Here is a 21,120-nt window from a genome sequence, read left to right on the forward strand (position 1 = left end):
AGTAAGTGACGAATCCCAACTTGGTGCAGCTCTTAAATCTTCCAGCCTCCGTTAATACCCCCGGGCCTTCGTGGGGATTACCCGAATTGCAGGAGAAAGGAATAAAGCCCCAAGCTGGGATATAGCTTTCGGAACACCAGTGAGCAGAGCCTGAGGGGATGCGCGCGCAACCACGCCAGCTGCGGATTAGGTGACTTTTTCCCTGGCAACGGCTTGTTGTTAGCAACGACTTGTTGTTAGCAACGGCTTGTTGTTAGCAGCAAGGCGGTAGTCCGGCGGTGGTCCAGGCAGAGCTAGCTGCCTGGGGGCGGGAGGCACCTGCCATGAATCCGCCGGGATCCCTGAGGGTCCTGGAGGAGAAGGAGAATTTAGCCACTCCGATTGTCGGGCCCTCGATACATTCTGATAACCCTCAGGAGCGGATCCAGGCCCGGCGCCTCCGCATCGCGGCGCGCCTGGAAGCTCGGAGGCGGTGAGCTGGGTTTGGGCGGGTCCCGCCAAGGAGCGCCCAGGGTGCGGTGACGCGGTGCGGGGATGAGGGGGTGGCTTCTCCGGGCCGGAGCCCCTGTGGTGAGGGGGCGGCGTGCCCTACGTGTGAGCCGGCCTTGTTTCTTGTTAAGATAGAAAACATTTCTACCAGAAGGTTCAAACAAAGCATGGGATATTAAAACATTGAACACACTAGTAAAGTCAAAGACGGAAATCATAATCCCTCCAGCATGTTCATGGAGCGCCTGCTGCGCCAGGCACTGTGGGCCATACCCTGAAGAGGCGGGCTCCATGACCTGCCCGCCGAGGTCTTTCTTTCCTCCTTCCTCCCAGCCTGCCTTCCTTCCACAAGTAGTTATGGAGTGGACCTCGGCTATCACTTCTTCTGGTCTCAGTGGCTTATCTGGGTGTGTGACACCCTTTTCCTGCAGGCTCTGAGGCTGATAACCACACCGTTCTCAGGCCGGGGTTGCCGCACCTGTCCATGCACAGACAGAGTGGCCTTGTCTTAAGGGGGTACAAAGGTGAACCTGCGTGACCCCCTGAACACCCTCTCAGTGTGACAGCACTTATACCTTGTCCTGCTGGTCACGGTCAGCTGCCCTGCCAAGATGGTGCTTCTCTTCTTGTCTGCTGGCCTTTGGACACAAGGGCCCTAAAGTGATGTGGCTGGGTTCCAATAAAACTTTACTAAAGAACACTGAAATCTGAATTTCATATAATGTTCATGTGTCACAAAATATCCCTCATATTTAGATCTTTTTTTCTAAATTAATAAATTTCATACTTTAGAGAAGTTTTAGGTTCACAGAAAAATTGAGTGGAAAGTACAGAGATTTCCCATATACCCCCTAGCCCTACACATGTATAACCTCCTCGACTATCAACCTTCCCCACCAGAGTGGTACATCTGCTACAACTGATGGATCTTGATAGATATATAATGACATGTTTCCACCATTACCGTATTGTACAGAATAGTTTCAGTGCCCTAAAATCCTCTGCGCTCTGCCTATTCATCTTGATCTTAAAAAAAAAAAAATTTGAAAATGTAAAAATCATTCTTCACTTGTGGGCCATACAAAAACAGGTGGGTCAGATTTGACCCATAGGCCAATGTTTGCCAACCCTGATGTATAGATCAATGTGATGTTCTGTGGGATATTCAGATGGTCCTGATCTATTCAGACTATATTTTGACAGATCAGGAGAGTTAACATGGCTCTGTGAGTGAGAGGCCTATGTGAGTATACATTATCCGTTCCACGTAAATGTGAACTTCCTGATCCTTTTTCCTGATTGAGGTAGAAAATAATGCATTTGGCCCAATCAGTGGCTACATTCCATGTCCCTAAGGCCACAGTAACCTGCTGTAGCAAAGACACCCGACCTGCATGTCAGCTGCGATCAGGACTGCTGCTTGGTTGAGCTTGCAGTAATTGACATTATCTTGGATCCATCCAGTTTTTGCAGGGACCAGACCAGTGAATTAAATGGAGATTTGATAGGCACCACCACTCCCAAATCCTTGAGATCCCTAAGGGTGACACTAATCCCCACCATCTCCCCCAGTTGACAATACTGCTTTTTCATGCACTCGGGTGAAGTTTCGGAGTGTCCATTTGACCTTCCACATGATGATAGCTCTTACCCACAGGCCAAGGACCTAGTGTGAGAATTTCTCAAATTTCTAAGTATGTTAAGATCACTCTGCTTGCTCTTTGGGGAATGGTTTGGAGGAGCCAGAAGTGAAAGTAAGGAGTCCAGTTAGGAAGCAGTTGTATTTGTCCAGGTGAGAGATGCAGTTGGTCTGAACTAGTTAGTGGCAGTGGTTTGGAGATAAAGCAGATACACTCCAGACATATTTTGGAATTGAAATTGACTGGATTTACTGATTGATTGGACATGCTGATGAAACGCAGGGGAAAAGCTAGAATGGCTTGAACAGCTGGGTAGATAGATGGCAGTACCTTTTATTGAGACGGTAAAGACAGTGATGGGGGCAGTAAGGCAGGAGTTGAAAATCAAAGGTTTGGTTTTGTCCATATTAAGGGAAGTCAAATTTTGTAAGACATTAAAATTGAGATGTCCACTAGGCAGTTGGGTATGGGTCTTAACTCAGGAGAGATCTGGATTAGAGGGACCAGTGCAAAGAGTCAGCAGCATTATGATTGTATTTTAAACCATAGGAATGAATTAAATTACACTGGGAAAGAGGATTAAAAAGGGATGAGAAAAGTGTTCATGGCTAAGTCTTAAGAAAGCCCAGCATTTAGAAGTTGATGGAAGAGGAAACGCTGACAAGGAGAATAAGATAGAATGGCCAGTTGAGGCTGGTAGAAAAACAAATAAGTGAGGTGCAGTAGCGTACCTAATGAATTTGACGCCTGGAGCAGGTAATTTCTAAAACACAGATAATAACAATAGCCTGAAAAGAAAAGCAGACAATGAACATTTTCTTTTATTGAACTTTGTTATATTACCATGCCGGTAATTTTTAAAAAATAAAAATAAAATTTACAATACAAAATGAGAAAGAAGTAATGGATGAATACTTTTATATATGTTTTTAAAAATTATTTTTGGCTGCGTTGGGTCTTCGTTTCTGCGCGCAGCCTTCTCATTGTGGTGACTTCTCTTGCTGTAGAGCTCGGGCTCTAGGCACGGGGCCTTCAGTAGTTGTGGCTCACGGGCTCTAGAGCGCAGGCTCAGTAGTTGTGGCGCACGGGCTTAGTTGCTCCATGGCATGTGGAATCTTCCCGTACCAGGGCTCGAACCCGTGTCCCCTGCATTGGCAGGTGGATTCTTAACCACTGCGCCACCAGGGAAGTCCCAATGAATACTTTTAAATTACATGTAGGGAATTCCCTGGTGGTCTAGTGGTTAGGACTCTGCACTTTCACTGCTGAGGGCCTGGGTTCGATCCCTGGTTGGGGAACTAAGATCCCACAGCGTGGCCAAAAGAAAAATTACATGTGTTTTGGGGAAAAAAGGAAGAAAAAAGCATATGAAGAAATGTTCCCAAAGGAGTGAATTTGCAAGACTTAGAGAATGAATTGTGTATAGAATGACAGAATAGAAGTAACTCAGGTTCAGTTTCTTCATGTTTCTAATAACTGGGCTAGTGTTGTTTATGTCAAATCCCTAATCTGCTGGGATATATAGTACCTGGGGGGTTGTGGACGTGCCCTGCGCTGAAGTGAGCTGGGACAGTTCTGAACCATTTCAAATGTGCTCTCAAAACACAATTTTTTAAGTCCTATGCGTAGCTGAGTCTGTGTGTCAGAGACCAACTGTATAATTGCAAGTTCTACAAATTAACTTCCTCCTTCAAGGATAAGAAATAGAAAGGTGCTATATTGACGCTTACATATATATTATTAAAAAACAGTAGGGATTTCCCTGGTGGCACAGTGGTTAAGAATCCGCCTGCCAATGCAGGGGACAGGGGTTCAATCCCTGGTCCGCAAAGATCCCACATGCGGCAGAGCAACTAAGCCACAACTACTGGGCCTGTGCTCTAGAGCCCACGTGCTGCAACTACTGAGCCCACATGCCACAACTACTGAAGGCCGCACTCCTAAATCCTGTGTCCTGCAACAAGAGAAGCCACTGCTTGCCGCAACTAGAGAAAGCCCAAGTGCAGCCACTAAGACCCAAAGCAGCCAAAAATAAATTAAAAAAATTAAAAAACCCACAAAAATTACAAAAAAAAAGATTTAAAAATCAACAGTACTGCAGCAATTTTTTGGAACTTAGATTAACAAAAGATTTTTCAGAAAGAAGTGTTTTATGAATTGTTCTGTTGCTGGCACAGGGTGATAATAAAAAACAGACCGACTTTAGTCAGTTGTGTTGTTTTAAAATTAGCCTTGGGCTCCTTGATTTCCTATGGTGCCCACTGCCCTAACTGCCTATATCTCGGTGGGTCATTGAGTTGTAGTTTTAGAGGGGAAGCTGTTAACAGAATGAAATGTCATATGAAGATAAAGAATAAGATTAATGGCTAAAGCACCCAAAACTCTCAATCTCTAGTTTTTCAGTTGACATTTCAAATTCCTGAGAGATGTCACTTCTGAGTCAAGATGGTGGATAGAACACAAGCATTTACCTAGGATCTCTATCAAAAATGAGATTTAAAGGGATTAAGTAAAAATGATATAAACCCACATAGTCAAGCAAAACAGGGGGACTCAATAGCAACAACATTTTGGAAGCTGGGACGTATATAGACAGATGGTAAATGGCTTAGCAGATTGAAGAGTATGAAAATATAAACTAGGAGTGAGGAAAGCTGAGAGCCCCCTTCATTTCCTCTGCAATAAACCTCCAAAAGGCAGCATCAGGTTTACCCGGATAGGGGTGAAGAAGGAACTAAACTAAGGAGAATTGATTGGAAAATTAATAGATGTCAAGAACCTTTCTCCCACTTTGCACAGTTGACCGGAGGTTTGGAGAAAGTAAAATGGAGGATGCATGGTTTGGGGGATGCTGGGCAGAGAGGAGGCAAGGACATGGTACTAAAAGCAAAGGGATTCCACGGACACATGCACACTGGAGCTGAGCGCCTCCCCCTCCCCGTTCCTGGAATGCTGGCAGGACCTGCCCCTTGCAGGCAGGAGACTGGAGAAATCCCTCTGCAGAATCTGACCAGCCCAGAAGGAGGGACTTGAAGACACTGAAATCAGGTTTGCCCGGGAAATGGTTCAGGTAGATTGTCCTGCACTGAAGTTCACAACTGTTATACCACACACTTGCACTCAGCACTTTCATAAGCTTTTTCGCCTTAGCATGGAAAGGTAGCCAAGGATTTTGAGACGTCTGAAGAAAGTGTTTAACGTGAAAGGTAGACACCAAAATGAATAAACAGAAAAAAGCAACTTAGAGGAAATTGAGACCATGTAGGAAGAAAACAACAAAACACAATGAAAACACTGTCTTTAAGTACACTTGAAACTTAGATAATGTTATATACCAATTTTACTTCAATTAAAAAAGAAAGACAGGGACTTCTGTGGCAGTCCAGTGGTTAAGACTCCATGCTTCCAATGCAGGGTTCGATCCCTGGTTGGGGAACTAAGATCTCGCATGCTGTGCAGCACGGCCAAAAAATAAAAAAGAAAAGAGAGAAAAAAGGAAAAAATGACTGTCATTAATCCTCAGAAGAAGATATACAGATCGCCAACAAACACATGAAAGAATGCTCAACATCGCTAATCATTAGAGAAATGCAAATCACAACTACAATGAGGTATCACCTCACACCAGTCAGAATGGCCGTCATCAAAAAATCTACAAACAATAAATGCTGGAGAAATAAATGGTGTGGAGAACGGGGAACCTTCTTGCACCGTTGGTGGGAATGTAAATTGATACAACCACTATGGAGAACAGTATGGAGGTTCCTTAAAAAACTAAAAATAGAACTACCATATGACCCAGCAATCCCACTACTGGGCACATACCCTGAGAAAACCATAATTCAAAAAGAGTCATGTACCACAATGTTCATTGCAGCTCTATTTACAATAGCCAGGACATGGAAGCAACCTAAGTGTCCATCAACAGATGAATGGATAAAGATGTGGCACATATATACAATGGCATATTGAGTTATAAAAAGAAATGAAATTGAGTTATTTGTAGTGAGGTAGATGGACCTAGAGTCTTTCATACAGAGTGAAGTAAGTCAGAAAGAGAAAAACAAGTACTGTATGCTAACACATATATATGGAATCTAAAAAAAAAAAGGTTCTGAAGAACCTAGAGGCAGGACAGGAATAAAGACGCTGGTGTAGATAATGGACTTGAGGATATGGGGAGGGGGAAGGGTAAGCTGGGACAAAGTGAGAGAGTGGCATTGACATATATACACTACCAAATGTAAAATAGATAGCTAATGGGAAGCAGCTGCATAGCACAGGGAGATCAGCTTGGTGCTTTGTGACCACTTAGAGGGGTGGGACAGGGAGGGTGGGAGGGAGACGCAAGAGGAAGGGGATATGGAGATATATGTATATGTATAGCTGATTCACTTTGTTATACAGCAGAAACTAACACAACAATGTAAAGCAATTATACTCCAATAAAGATGTTAAAAATAAAAAAAGAATCTTCCTGTTAATGCAGTAGACACGGGTTCGATCCCTGGTCCAGGAAGATCCCACATGCCGTGGAGCAACTAAGCCTGTGCGCCACAACTACTGAGCCTGTGCTCTAGAGCCCATGCACCACGACTACTGAAGCCCGCGCACCTAGAGCCTGTGCTCCGCAACAAGAGAAGCCACCGCAATGAGAAGCCCACACACCACAATGAAGACCCAACGCAGCCAAAAATAAAAGTTTTTAAAAAAAGGATCCTCAGAGAAAAAAGAAAAGATAATTGCAAACATGAAACAAGAATAGGATGCTACTAAAATAATCTAGAGATCAAAACAGAGCTCTTGGAAATTAAAAATAAGGTCGAAATGGGAAACAGTAGAAGGGTTGGGAAGTAAAGGTAATGGAATTGCCTGGGAGATAGAACGAAAAGGAAAAAAGATAGAAACTAGTAGAGAAAAAGATTTTTTAAAAATTAGAGGACTAGGGCTTCCCTGGTGGCGCAATGGTTGAGAGTCCGCCTGCCGATGAAGGGGACACGGGTTCGTGCCCCAGTCCGGGAAGATCCCACATGCCGCGGAGCGGCTGGGCCCGTGAGCCACGGCCGCTGAGCCTGCACGTCCGGAGCCTGTGCTCCGCAACGGGAGAGGCCACAACAGTGAGAGGCCTGCGTACTGCAAAAAAAAAAAAAAAAAAAAAAAAAAAATTAGAGGACTAGTCCAGGAGATCTAGTATCTGCTTTCTAGATCCAGAAAGAGAGAGTAAACAGAAGGGTGGAAATGATCACTGAAAGAATTCAAGAACATTTCTCAGAAGATCCTGAGTTCCCTGGTTGAAAGGGGCCACCTGACAGCAGAATGAATGAAAGTAGACCCACCCCAGGCACACCACTGAGCATGTTCAGAACACCAAGACCCGAAAGAAGGGTCCTGCAAGCTTCCAGAGTGAACAGCGATGACAATAGTAATGACGACTCTCACATACAAAGAAAGGATTACGAAACAGGGTGACGTCTGGTTTCGTAAGTAGCAACAGTGGACACCAGAAGACCATGAGCAATGCCCTCAAAGTTCTAAAGAAAACGGTTTTCAACCTGGAGCTCTAAACCCAGCCGAACAATCAATTACGTTTCAATTTTTTAAGTCCTGAGAAAGGACTATGACTTGCCTGGAGGTATGGTTATTCAAGATGGCAGCTCCCACTGAGCCCATATGGGTGGCAGTGGTGGGGAAGCAGTTTCCCAAAAGAGGGATCCAGCTCAAACCTGAGGAGAGAGAAGCCTGGGATGGCAACGTTAGGGAATACGATAGGTCAGCACCGACCAAGAGAAACACAATACGTAAATTAGCATCCACATTAAAAAATAGAACAGGTGAAATTAACTTTTGTAATTTATCTTGTTGAACTCACTATATAAAAATATTATTTTAACATGTAATCAGTATAAATCATATTGAGATATTTTGCATTTTTTTTATTGAAAGTCTTCAGAATCCATCTAGTCCATATTTTACACTCATAGCACATTTCAGTTTAGATCATTTCAAGCGCTCAACAGCCACATGTGGTTAGTGGCTATCATACTGGACAGTGTGGCGCTAGGCAGTCAGAAATGATAAGTACAAGGCAGCAGTGGGATTAAGGCTGAAACTAGATGATAAGAATGTGTAGCATAGTTATTTTTCTTTCTGAAGCACAGGTCTTTGCTCCAGGAAGTAGTTGGAAGGATTATTTAGACAGAGGTGGTAATTAATTGGTGGTCAAAGTAGAAAGTCAGGTGAGTGAGTGTGTTTTGGATGGTAATGAGAACACCATGAGCCTGGCAATATCTGAAGCCCTGAGTAGAATGAAACAAATCGTTTTCCTGGTAAGGGCAATGAGTAGGTTCAATAAGGGTATGGAAGTGAATGAAATGACGAGGAAAAAGAGTTTCAGCTGGATTGGGAGTGGGGTGAGGGGTGCTAACTCAATTCCAGCTCTCAGAAATGGTGTAGCACGATGTAGGGCTGTGCTGACCTTTGAACAAAGGGAAGGAAGGTGGAAGTCAGGGAGAGAAAAAGTCAAGAAAGAATGAAGAGTCAAGAAAGGCATCTGCTTCTTTCACCATGGTTGAAGTCATAAGATGATGGTTTCATTTTTCTTAAGGCAGAACTGGGAATCCTCATGGCCTCTGTGCGCCAGAGGAGACAGTGGACCTCCACCATGTAAGTGGGGTGGGTATTGGTGGGGTCATTCCCCCATACCTCCCCCAAAGAAGCCCAGAATCTGGAACCTTATCTTTCCCCCGTCATCTTTGGTCTTATTTTCTGATTAACACATACACACATATGTGCTATTTATAAAATTCATGCAATAGAAAAATGTAGAAACTATAAGTCCTCAGTAAAGTTCTCTTTCCTTAAATAATTCCTGTCATCTGTTGGTCATAAATCCTTCCAAGATTTTTCCTGTGCATATGTGTATAAGCCTATTTTAAGAAGAAAATCTATATTATACTTTACATATTGTTCCACAGCTGGCTCTTTTTACTTACATATTGTGGGCATCTTTCTGTGCTGCTACATAGCACATCATTTTTTTTTAATAGGCTACAATGTATTTTCTTGTATTGTTGCCTCACAAGTTATTTAAACAGGCAACTATTAACATGTATGTAGAATGTTTCCACATTCCTGCTAGTAGAGAGAGTGCTGCAGTAATCATTCTTGTGCGTATTTCTGTTTGAACTTGTGAAAGCTTTCTGTGGAAAGTTCGTAAAGGTTCAGTCAGACGGGAGGCCCGTGTAAGATTTGGAAAAGTCTTGCCAAATTGCCTTTTGGATGGGTTGTGACCCTTCACATTCCCACCCATGGAGTATGAATCAATGGTCACTCACACCCTCTGCCCCACCAGATACTATCAACTTTTAAATCTTTTCTCTTGAAAGGAGAATGAGGATACCTCACAGGGTTTTCAATTTCATTTTTCTGGTTATATGTGAAGTTGAACATATCTTCAAATGTCTATTTGCCATTTGTATTTCTTCTGTAAACTGCTTGTTCACATCCTTTGCCAATTTTCCTATTTGGTATTTTGTCTTTTAAAAAAATTAATTTAATTTTTAAAAATTTAAGTATAGCTGATTTACAATGTTGTGTTAATGGTATTTTGTCTTTTCTGTATGGATTTGAAGGATCCCATTCTATTTTAGAGCAGAAGTTTGTCAAATATCTTTTACCAGTTTATCCCTTGACTTTCAAGGATAAAATGTTAATTTTTTTTGGCCATGACACGTGGCTTGTGGGATCTTAGTTCCCCCACCAGGGATTGAACCCCAGCCCAAGGCAGTGAAAGGGCTGAGCCCTAACCATTGGACCACCAGGGAACTCCTAAAATGTTTAAATTTTAGGAAGTAAAACCTTTCACTCTTTTTTGTTTTTCTAACTTTGATCTTACTCTAATAGAGGTTCTCTCCTGTATTTAATTCTAGTGTTTTTACGATTGTGTTTTTTTAGTATTCAAATTTTTATCCATATAGAATATATTTTTGTATATACTGTGATGTACTATGAAATTTTAAAATATAGACTCTAAGTACTAAAAGTAACTTCAGTTTCTCTACTTTTTTCCATCACAGGGAAGCTCTTGGAGAACATTTAGACGGGAAGGAGAGGGAAGAAGATCAAAGCAAGAGCTACAAACAGAAAGAAGAAAGCAGACTGGTAAGAACTGGGGAGTTACTGGGTCGCGACTGCCCTGTAGGACTGGGGCTTTGCTCTTCCTGTGCTGTGCCTTTGGTGGGCTACAGTGCCAAGCCCCGCTCCTCCCTTCTTTTTCCCTCCTGTCCTCTCCCCTCCCCCTTTCCCCTCTCCTCGCAGACTTCAAGACCATCTCACTTCCCAACTCTTCCACTAATTCCTCCGCGGCGCAGGTTGAACCCTTTGACTTCCCGTCTGTACCATTCGTTTCATTTTAGATACTTTTCTGCCTTGTATGACTTTTCGAAGATGTGTATGCGTGCGGTGTCCCCAGTGGAACTGTAAGTTCTAGGAGAGCGAGGGCCTCTTGGTGTAGCTGTGGAGTAGGGCAGAGCTTGTGCCCAATAAACTCTAAAAGGAAGTCTTTGATCGCTCTCCCGTGGCGATGACAAGGGCTCCTGAGACATGAATAAAGGACTTGGAGCTAGAGGCGCAGGAGCGATAAACAGTAGTTCAAAGCAGCGCGCCGGAACTGGCACACTGCCGCGTTTACTTAATTAATTGCATGCACAGTGACACCGTGGGCGTTGAGATATGGGAAAGAGCTCATCCAGACGGCCTGGTCAGGGAAGGTTCCACGGAGAAAGTGGGGTTTGAGCTGGGTCTTAGAAAAGTTAAATGGGATTTATAAAAGTGGAGAAGAGAGATCACTGCTAGCAGAAATTGAAGTGTATTTACTGGGAGAAAAAAATATTCAAATTACTGAAATATTATTATAGAGCATAGAGGTATCTAGCAATAATTGACAACCTGTGCTGTACTGGATCAAGGATAAAATATTTTATTGTAGTGGAAAGAACTTTGAACTATTATGGGTTCTTGATCCAGATCACCCCTTTATACTTAGGGTACTTCATCTAAAGGTTGGTGATCTCTGAGTGTTTCTGTGTAGAATAAAAAGGGTATTATATATAATCTTGAAAATACTGTTGTAGTAGATACTGCTATCATCCTGAAAATACTGATATACTGTTCAGTATATTTTCAATTTTAGAGTATAAAATTGAGTGTAAAACCAGAGAGATAACGTTGTTTTCATCAGTAGCTTTCCCAGGTTCCTTTCGCTTAGGACTTAAATCACGAAGAGTGTTGCCATTGAAGAGAAATGTATAAAGAAAATGCTACCTTTCTCAATATCAAGGTATTAACAACCAGGTCTGTCCTAAGACCTGGGCAGGAGGAGCCCCTGTCCTGCATCTTATCAGTCGTTTTTTTAAATGATAGTTCTTCTTGTTTCCTGTTTAATCTTGGTCTACTCCAACTTTTTAAAGTTTTCTTCTAGAAGCCTCATCGTTTTACTGTTTACATTTGGGTCTATAATCTTAGACCAAAACGGATCTGGAATCCATTTTTGTGTGTGGTGTCAAAGTGGGGCTCAAGGTTCATTGTTTTCTAAATGGACCTTTAATTAACCCAGCACCATTTAGAGAGAAGATCATCCTCTCCCCTCTGCATTGCAATGCACCCTTGTTGCAAATCAGGTGAGCCTACTTGTTTGTTTCTACATTCTCTATTCTGTTCCGTTGGTCAAAGGTCTTTATGCCAATTCCACACTATTTTAATTACTGTAGCTGCACGACAGGCCTTGATATCTGGTAGGGTAAGTCCTCCAACTTTGTGGTTCTTCAAGATGGTCTTGGCTGTTCTTGACCCTTTGCATTTCCATATAAATTTTAGAATTAGCTTCTCAATTTCCACCAAAAAAAAGCAGCTGGGGTTTTAATTGAGATCGGATTGAATCTATAGATCAATTTGGGAAAAAATTAATATCTTACCAATATAGAGATTTATAATCTGTGAGGATAAATTATCCCTCCTTTTATTTAAGTATTCTTTAATTTCACTCAGCAATGCTTTATACATTTTCTTTTTTTAATTATTATTTATTTTTGGCTGCACTAGGTCTTCACGGATGCGTGCGGGCTTTCTCTAGTTGCAGCGAGCGGGGGCTACTCTTCGTTGCGGTGCCAGGGCTTCTCATTGCGGTGGCTTCTCTTGTTGTGGAGTACAGGCCCTAGGGAGTGCAGGCTTCAGTAATTGTGGCACGAGGGCTCAGTAGTTGTGGCGCATGGGCTTAGTTGCTCCATGGCTTAGTTGCTTCCCGGACCAGGGATTGAACCCGTGTCCCTGTGTTGGCAGGCAGATTCTTAACCACTGCACCACCAGGGAAGTCCCTATACTTCTTCTTGAAGTTATAATTGTTCATTGTTGATTATGTAAAAGTACAATTGGTTTTTTTGGGTTTTTTTTCTTTTGTGGTGCATGGGCCTCTCACTGTTGTGGCCTCTCCCCTTGCGGAGCACAGGCTCTGGACGCGCAGGCTCAGCGACCACGGCTCACGGGCCCAGCCGCTCCGCGGCATGTGGGATCTTCCCGGACCGGGGCACGAACCCGTGTCCCCTTCATTGGCAGGCGGACTCTCAACCACTGCGCCACCAGGGAAGCCCACAATTGTTTTTTCTTTTTTTTTTTTTCCACAATTGGGTTTTATATATTGATCTGATATCCAGCAACCTGGTCAAATTCATTTATTAATTCTAATAGTTTACCTGTAGGTTCTTTTTGTTTTTGTTTTTTTTTACATATATAATCATCTGAAAATGACAGTTTTATCTTTTTCCATTCAATTTTGATACCTTAAAAATTTTTTTCTTGCCTTATTGCTCTAGATAGGCCCTCTAGCCCATTGAATAAAAGTGGTAATGAGGAGGGTCCTGTGTCTTGTTCTGGCCCTCCTCTGGATGGACCGCCTCAAGTGGACTTGCCTCAAGTCTACTCAGAGCCCAAGTGCCCCCATTAGATCACTCTCTGAGTGTCACAGAACTCCAGATTCCCTGCCCAAATGGTTCTGAACCCACTTTCAAGGCCTGCATGGGCCTCTTCCCAGGGTCTGTCCTGCTCAGGGCAGACAAGGCCTCAGGGATGACCAGGGGTTTAGATGGAGCTCGCACGTGTGGTCTGGGAAATTCACATGCCTGCATCTGAAGGACTAGGAGTGTGAAGAGAATGGGGTGGGCTCCAGGCTGGTGGCCAGAGACTGGCTCTCCCCTAGCCACCAAGTTCTGAAAGGAACTCTGATATGTAGTCTGAATTCAAACTAGGACTTATAAATTGTTATGAAGGTGCCAAGGTAGGTGGATAGAACATATTTAGTGGTTTATTACACTGAATTATATTTTTAAATATTTAGATATATGGTATGTGGACCTTCACTTAAACTCTCATCCTGGGTCTCAAAAATGTTAGGGGTGTGTCTGTTAATCTGATGGTAACATTTTCTGTTTTACTTTGAGACTTAAATACTTGATTCAGAAATTTCTGATGTTCGCATTGTCTGAGTAGAAAATAGAAAATTGCTCAAAACTACAGGAAAGCCATTGCTTCCTTATGCATGTAAGACCGTTTGGCACAAGTGATAAGGCTGCAGCTGTTTAAAAAAGGCCTGGAGTACCCTGGATAGCTGGGTGGAGGTTCAGTTCTGTATTCATTAAAACTGTATTTCAAAATTTGCTTAGAAGAATGAGGTGAAATAGAGTCTCTGATCATTTCAGTGAATCCCTGGAGCAGAGATATTTATAAGTTCCTAGTTCAGAAATGATTCGAGAGTTGAAAAATTTGTAAATTCCAAAACAGACTTGGAAAAACTCAGGCATAACCTAAGGATACTTGAACTTTTTTTGAGAGGATTTATCATCTTGAAATCATGACATCACCAAAAGTTCAGGAGGGAAGGTACTGCATGTGAAATTTACCAAGAGGAATTTAGAAGGGGGGTACCAGTAGCAAAATTCCTGGGCCTTTGAGGGAGGGGTCAGTGCAGTCGGCTACAATTCTCTCCTGTATTAGAACACCTATAGCAAGAGGTTCCACGTAACATTAGCTTAAACAAGGTAGAAGCTTATTTCTCTGGTTCACGTAATAAACAGTTCAGAGCAGAAATAGTCCAGGGCTGATGGGGGTTTCTTTGAGGCTGGGAACCTCACCTCCTTCCACCCTTGCTTAGGTTGCCTTCGTCTGCTCACCACGTCATACTTTAGCATCACATGCCAGCCTGGGAGACAGAGAAAAAGGGGGCAGCAGAGGGCACACCTTTCCCCTTCAAGGCACAATTCAGAAGTGGCACATACACTTCTGCTCATGTGTTATTGGTCAGATTGCAATCTAGCTGCAAGGGAGGTTGGGAGATGTATCTATTTTGGGAGGTCAAATGCCTAGCTAAAATTTGGGTGTTCTGTTATTAAAAGAAGAGGGGGAAATGGACATTGGAGGACAATTATTATTATGTGTCTCACATCCCCAGCTGAGCTTCTTAGAAAGGACCCTGGCAGTGTCAGTCACTTGGAAGTCTGCTGGGGAAAGTGCTGAGATGTACCCAGAGAGGATGCCCGCGTACTGATAGGCTGGTCCCTCCTTTAACGAGAATAAACTAAAGTACCTCCAGAATTGCAGAGTGCTATTAAATTGTAAGCTGTAACATCACATCACAAGTGTCCTGGTGGAAACAGGTTGCTAAGTAGATGCTACGCTTTAAAGTCTTAAGGTAGATTTTTTTTAATATTTATTTTTTAATTTATTTATTTTTGCCTGTGTCGGGTCTTAGTTGCGGCATGTGGGCTTCTCTCTAGTTGTGGCGTGTGGGTTTTCTCTCTCTAGCTGTGGCGCGGGCTCCAGAGCGCATGGGCTCTGTAGTTTGCAGCACACGGGCTCTCTAGTTGAGGCACACGGGCTTAGTTTCTCCGACGCACGTGGGATCTCATTTCCCCGATCAGGGATCGAACCCGCGTCCCCAGCATTGGAAGGCAGATTCTTTACCACTGGACCACCAGGGAAGTCCCTTAAGGTAGCTTTTAATTCCTGTTTGGTTGGATTGAACACCTACAGACAGTTGTGCAAATGTTTCTAACTTTATACATTCTTATTGGTTTTCAGAAGTTGGCTAAGCTGCTGCTCTGTGGCACTGAGTTGGTGACAAATATCCAGGTAGCTGCAGATATCAGGGAGGTCCACAGGAGAGTCGAGGAAGAGGAGATAAAGCGTCAGAGGTGAGGGTGAGGACCGCCCCCCGCCCCGGCTCTGCAGTGAAGTATCTCCTCTCTGGGTCCTCAAATTCTCCCTGTCTTTGTCAAACCTATCTAGTAGAATCCACTTCTTGCCCCTTACGAATCCTCCCTCCTCCTTTCTTCCCTTCCCTCCCTCCCTCCCTCGTTGCTTCCCTCCTCCTAAGTATTACCTTCTTTTTTTTTTTTTTTTTTTTTTTTTTTTTGCGGTACGCGCGCCTCTCACTGTTGTGGCCTCTCCCGTTGCGGAGCACAGGCTCCGGACGCGCAGGCTCAGCGGCCATGGCTCACGGGCCCAGCCGCTCCGCGGCATGTGGGATCTTCCCAAACCGGGGCACGAACCCGCGTCCCCCGCATCGGCAGGCGGACTCTCAACCACTGCGCCACCAGGGAGGCCCCCAGTATTACCTTCTTAATGTGTACAAGCCCTTTGGCTACAAAGAGGAGTGGACATGGCCTCTGCTCTTGACGTACACAGTCTAGTAGAGCCAGATGTGCAAACGCCCAACCATGATTTGTGTTAAAGGCATGTATAAGAGTCCTGGAAACACATATGAGGAGGCCTTTAATTCTCTCTGTAGCGATTAGAGAAAACTTTCCAGGCAAAGTGATATTTGAGTTGGGCGATAAGGGATGAAGAGGAGTTGGAGTCAAGGAATGGGCATTTTAGGAGCAACTTGGGCAGAGGCGTGAGATTGCATGATGTTTGGGAATGGCATGAGAGTGAGGGATGTACGGGGGGTGGTGGAAGAAAAGAGACGAGGCTGAGCAGGTACATTAGGCTGTTCTGGGTTTAAATTAATCATAACAACCAGATCCATAAGCACTACGTGCAAATGTAACAGCTTGTAGACTCCATGCCTGGAAGGACAGAGGGTCAGAGGGACGATGGGGTCCCGCGGCCGACCCTCAGCTCCAGGCCTTGGCAGGCAGGCTGTGGGCGGTCAGCTTGCCCGATGGAGGCACGCGTAAGCTGCTTAGGAGTCAGCTTCTACGTTTTGTTTGCCCACAGAAGACCGATAGCAGCAGGAACAGAGGTTCTCATGTAATCTCTTCCTTTGGCTTGTTCTTTAATTAATTTCCTACCTATAGTCCAATTACAAGAACAGCCCACGGGGCCATTTTGCTCATCTCAGTAGGTACATACACAGTACAATTTTTTTTTGATTGATTGATTTTTATTTATGTATTTTTGGCTGCCTTGGGTCTTTGTTGCCGTGCACAGGCTTCTCACTGAGGTGGCTTCTCTTGTCGTGAAGCGCGGGCTCTAGGCGCATGGGCTTCAGTAGTTGTGGCATGAGGGCTCAGTAGTTGTGGTGCATGGGCTTAGTTGCTCCACAGCATGTGGGCTCTTCCCGGACCAGGGCTCGAACCCGTGTCCCCTGCATTGGCAGGTGGATTCTTAACCACTGCACCATCAGAGAAGTCCCCACAATACAATTTTAACACAGTACAATTTTAACAACAATATTTTCAGTTGTTTAACATAAGTCGTTCTCCCCACCAGCAACTTTGCCAGTGTCACCAAGATATAATTTATTCTTGAAACTTCCCACTGCCTGTCATGGCTTGTACCAGGGACTGAATTGGCGGGGACAGCTGCAGAAAGTCCCTGAGGGTCCCGTTGAGGAGTTAGGCTTCTCCTGAGGAAAAATGGAAGGTCCTCTGAGGAAAAAGGATGGTCACTAGTGACAGAGTTACAAGATAAATGTGGGTTCTGGAAAGATAATCTGACAGCTGTTTCTCATTTTTTAGAAAAAAAAAGTTAATTGAATTATAAGATGTACTATGTACCCTAGCTTGGAAGGTGGGAAGGAGAAGGGGATCATAAGATAATTATGTTGTGATTCTTGTCCTTAAGGGAGTTTGAACCCTCGTTTGGAGACAGTCTCATAGAAGGACAGTCTGTTAAATTTGGGACAGGGTCACAGGCATATGTCCTGGCCCCTGTTCTCAGAAGGGGCCTCACATCTCAGCCCTAATACCTCTTTCTATCCAGCCCCGTCCTCAGTGTTCTCCATCACATGGTTTCTTTGGAATTTCTGGAATTCTGGGAGATCATCTCTATTTTCCATTACTAATGGTGGAGTTTTCCTTTTTGTATGTTCCACTGGTCATTTATTGGTAATTTGGGAGAGGAATGGCCAGACAGTTGAGGTCATGTCAATAGTAAAAAATAATGAGTGCCATTTGTTAAGTGACTACTGTGCTGGGAATAATTTTATTTAATCCTGACAACAGCCATAGGAAGGTAGTGATAAGTGGAGTATTTATAAATGGAATGGAATATTTATAAATGGAATATTTCCTGCCATATTAATAAACAAAGGATGTCACAGTCATCAACGATTGCAGCCCTCCAGCGTGAGCCAGTGAGCCCTGAGGAGACTCAGGGTTGAAAAGAATACCTGTCATCTAGCAGCCATCAGACTGCAGCCACTCCCTGCAGTGAGCCCTGAGGAAACTCAGGATGTGTCACGATGCTGGCCCCAGATAGCTGAGATGCGTATCAAAGGAATGATTTGAGTGAGCCCAGGCTCTTGCATCTTCCCATACATAGAAAAGCGCTAAATTCCTTAACTTGAGATATCTGGTTTCCTTTAACAGTAATCTTTTGACGTTCCCAACTGCCTGCAAAACTCCTATTTATCCAGGCTCCTCCCAGCGCCTCCCAGGAGCAATTTCTCAGAGTTATCTGAAACTCTGTCTTCCGGGCTGAGGTCCTCATTTTGCCCCCAATAAAACTTAACTCGCAACTCTCACATTGTGCATTTTTTGTCAACAGTTGATCCTTTCATCCTCTCTATTCTACAGATGAGAAAAATGGGGCCTGCAGAAGTTAAGCAATTTCTCTAAAGTTGAGAGCCAAGTGGCAAAATCAGTATTTGAACACAAGCTATGGGACTTGTGACCAAGTGGTTAACTGCTGTGTGTCACCATCTTAGAAGTATGTGACAAATTGACTCTTGATCTGTGTGTGTGTGTGTGTGTGTATGTGTGTGTGTGTGTGTGTGTACAGCCTTAATGTTGATCCGTTTTTGTTATGTGTCACTTTGTTTATTTGGTCTCAGTTACTTGGAGTCAAGCATTAAACTAAAAGAAGATTTCTCAGAGCCCGGTTTGGTTTTCAGGCAGAGCTGAGTACCTGGGCCTGTTTTACAGACCCTAGAGAACCAGACTGCTTTCTTGGAAGGCAGCCTCAGGAGCTGGGCTGTTTGTATTTGCAGACTTGAAAAGCTGGAGAATGAGGTCAAGACCAGTCAGGACAAATTTGATGAGATCGCCATGAAGTGGGAGGAGGGCAAACAGAAGAGGATCCCCCAGGAGCTGTGGGAAATGCTCAACGCCCAGCAGGTGCACTGCGCTGGGCTGGTAGAAGATAAGAACAAGCTGATCAGCGAGTTACAGCAGGCAAGAGCCTGGCCCTCGGTCCTGGCTGCCGGGGATGGAGCTGGGGGATGTTAGCTTCTCCTGAAATGAGAAAGGCCGAGGCTTTACTTCGTTACCCAGAATGCGATATAGCTCAGGCAATACACTTTTTTAAATTTATTTTTTATTGAAGTATGGTTGAATTACAATGTTGTGTTAATTACTGCTGTACAGCAAAGTGACTCACTTATACATATATATACATTCTCTTTCATGTTCTTTTCCATTATGGCTTGTCATAGGATATTATTCATTGCTTAGCTGGAGCACCCTGGGCTTTCTGGGAGGCTGCAGGGAGATTTGCAGCAAGTAGTCATTGAGGGGTCTGATCCTGTGCTGCTCGTTGAGACTTTGCCCCGAGCTGAGCCCATGGCCTCCAGACACCCCAGCCTCTCCCGAGCACCTTCCCGTTGTGCAGTTATAATTCCTAGTGCGTGATGCTGATGGGAGAAGTCCCCCCCCCGCCGCCCCCCGCCACCGCCCCGGGGGTGAGGCGTGGCTGGCAACTTCTGGCTTCTGTCTCAGTTGATGACCAACCTTTGACGTGCTCTTCTCTAGGAGTTAGAAACAAAGCATGATCAGTACGTGAAGGATTTGAAGAAACAGTCGGGTGACGTCTGCCTGCTCCTGGAGAGGATGGAAGAACAGGTGAAAAATGTGATGAAAACCTTTCGCCAGGAGCTCCAATACATCGAGGTGAGGTGATGGCATGCGAGAGAGCTGCCCTCTGCCTCTGGGAGACCCCTGGGACGAGTCCCCTGGGAGGTGGCTGCCTGTGGCCTAACCACCCAGGGAGGGGCCCCAGATGTCTTGGTCCTCTCATTGCTGTCTCTACTCTAGCGTTTCATTCACTTACTTATTGATACATTCACTCCTCCAACAAATATGCAAGTGTACTAAATGGCAAGCACTGTGCCAGGGGCTGGAGATACAATCATGGAAAAAGTCCTGGATGAAGCCTGTATTCTAGCAGGAGACAGCTAGACAATAGAGATAAATTACTAAGTATGTAAGTTGACAGGTGTGATAAGCACTTGGAAAGAAAATAAAAGAGGGGTAAGAGGTGTGGAGGAGGGAGATTGGTGCTCCAGAAGCAACAGGCATTTGTGAGCCATTTATTTGATGTGTTTATGACAGTCAGGGATGGAGGGAGAGGAAAGGGGCGTGCCAAACAGGATCCAGGATCCAATATTCTGGATTCGCATGAAATGTTAAGGATTGAGATCGAGAAAGACCTTTCCAAAATGGAAGAGAGCCCAGAGGTGGGGACCTGTCTCTTTGGATTATTACAGACTCATTTCTGCATTCCTGAGTCTACCCCATCCCCTGTTCTGTGAGCTCCATGCTGCCTTTGCTTCATGGGAACCCCAGCCATAGCAATGCTCGAACCCGAGTCCCGGCTGAAGTCATGCCAGGGTTGGCCCTGTGACTGCAAGGCGCTGGCTTCCTGCCTCGCTTATCCAGTTGACACAGGGCAGCTGGCACGTTTCCTCTCACAGTCTGCGTGAAGCATAGATTTCGTAACACTTTCCACGCAACACATTCCACAGTCTTTTGGTTGCATGAAACTTGGCAAGTCGATTTGACTTTGTGGGTGGCAATGTGGCACTGGTGCTGTTGTCTGAGATTTCTTTGATGCTGTGGGACCTGCCTAATTAAAACAGACACAAGAGCCCTTTTCCTTCTGGGTCGCAGAAAGCATTTGAGGTGGAGCGACAGGAGCTGCTGACCAGCAATAAGAAGAAATGGGAGCAGGCCCTGCAGGCTCACAGTGCCAAAGAGGTCAAGGGGCGGCCGATGGGGGAGGGGCAGGGGTGTCAAGGGTGGTCCATGGGGTCTGGGATGACTCCTCTTGGGGCTGAATTTGCTAGTCTTTTTGGACCTTGGGGAGGAGTGCCGTGGCCAACATCCCTGACTGCACCTGCCAGTTAGTTAACCAGCGGGGACTGCGGATGGCGCCCTCTCGTGGTGGTGGTCAGTACCACCCGTGCAGCCCGCTGTGGTTTCCACAGTCCTCCCACTCTCTACTTTATTTCCTGGGTATCTCCCCCAACCATGGCTATTTGCCGCCCACAATGATGTTTTAAGACACATTTTAAAGGGTGTGGGGTTTTCGCTTTATTTCAGAGACGTAAAGAACAAAGAAATAATATGACCAAGATCCACTGGGTATTTTTTTTTAGAAATACAAATGTCTGACTGCAGGGTCTGCCTTCCTCTTAGAGTTTCTGGAGTAGAACCCCATTAGGCAATACAAGCCATAACCTGGGAGTTCAAAGCCTTGGGGCACAGGGGTTCTGAGGGCAGAC

At 44.6% G+C, this 21,120-nt stretch overlaps 1 protein-coding gene across 2 annotated transcripts in view; it reads left to right on the forward strand.

The window, feature by feature from the left end:
- Positions 1-323: 323 nt before the first annotated feature.
- The window catches only part of DRC1 (dynein regulatory complex subunit 1), a gene marked incomplete at both ends in the record, with an annotated part of 45,968 nt that continues 25,171 nt past the window's right edge, over positions 324-21,120 (forward strand). For both annotated transcript variants that reach the window (XM_082672860.1, XM_082672861.1), the window contains 6 exons: positions 324-472; positions 10,205-10,289; positions 15,255-15,367; positions 18,610-18,793; positions 19,370-19,507; positions 20,507-20,593. In XM_082672860.1, the coding sequence (XP_082528986.1) occupies positions 324-472; positions 10,205-10,289; positions 15,255-15,367; positions 18,610-18,793; positions 19,370-19,507; positions 20,507-20,593 (756 nt within the window). The remainder of the gene's footprint in view (positions 473-10,204; positions 10,290-15,254; positions 15,368-18,609; positions 18,794-19,369; positions 19,508-20,506; positions 20,594-21,120) is intronic.

This window comes from Grampus griseus (genome assembly GCF_964374135.1).
Source record: "Grampus griseus genome assembly, chromosome: 15".
In the NCBI taxonomy this organism is placed as follows: Eukaryota; Metazoa; Chordata; class Mammalia; order Artiodactyla; family Delphinidae; genus Grampus; species Grampus griseus.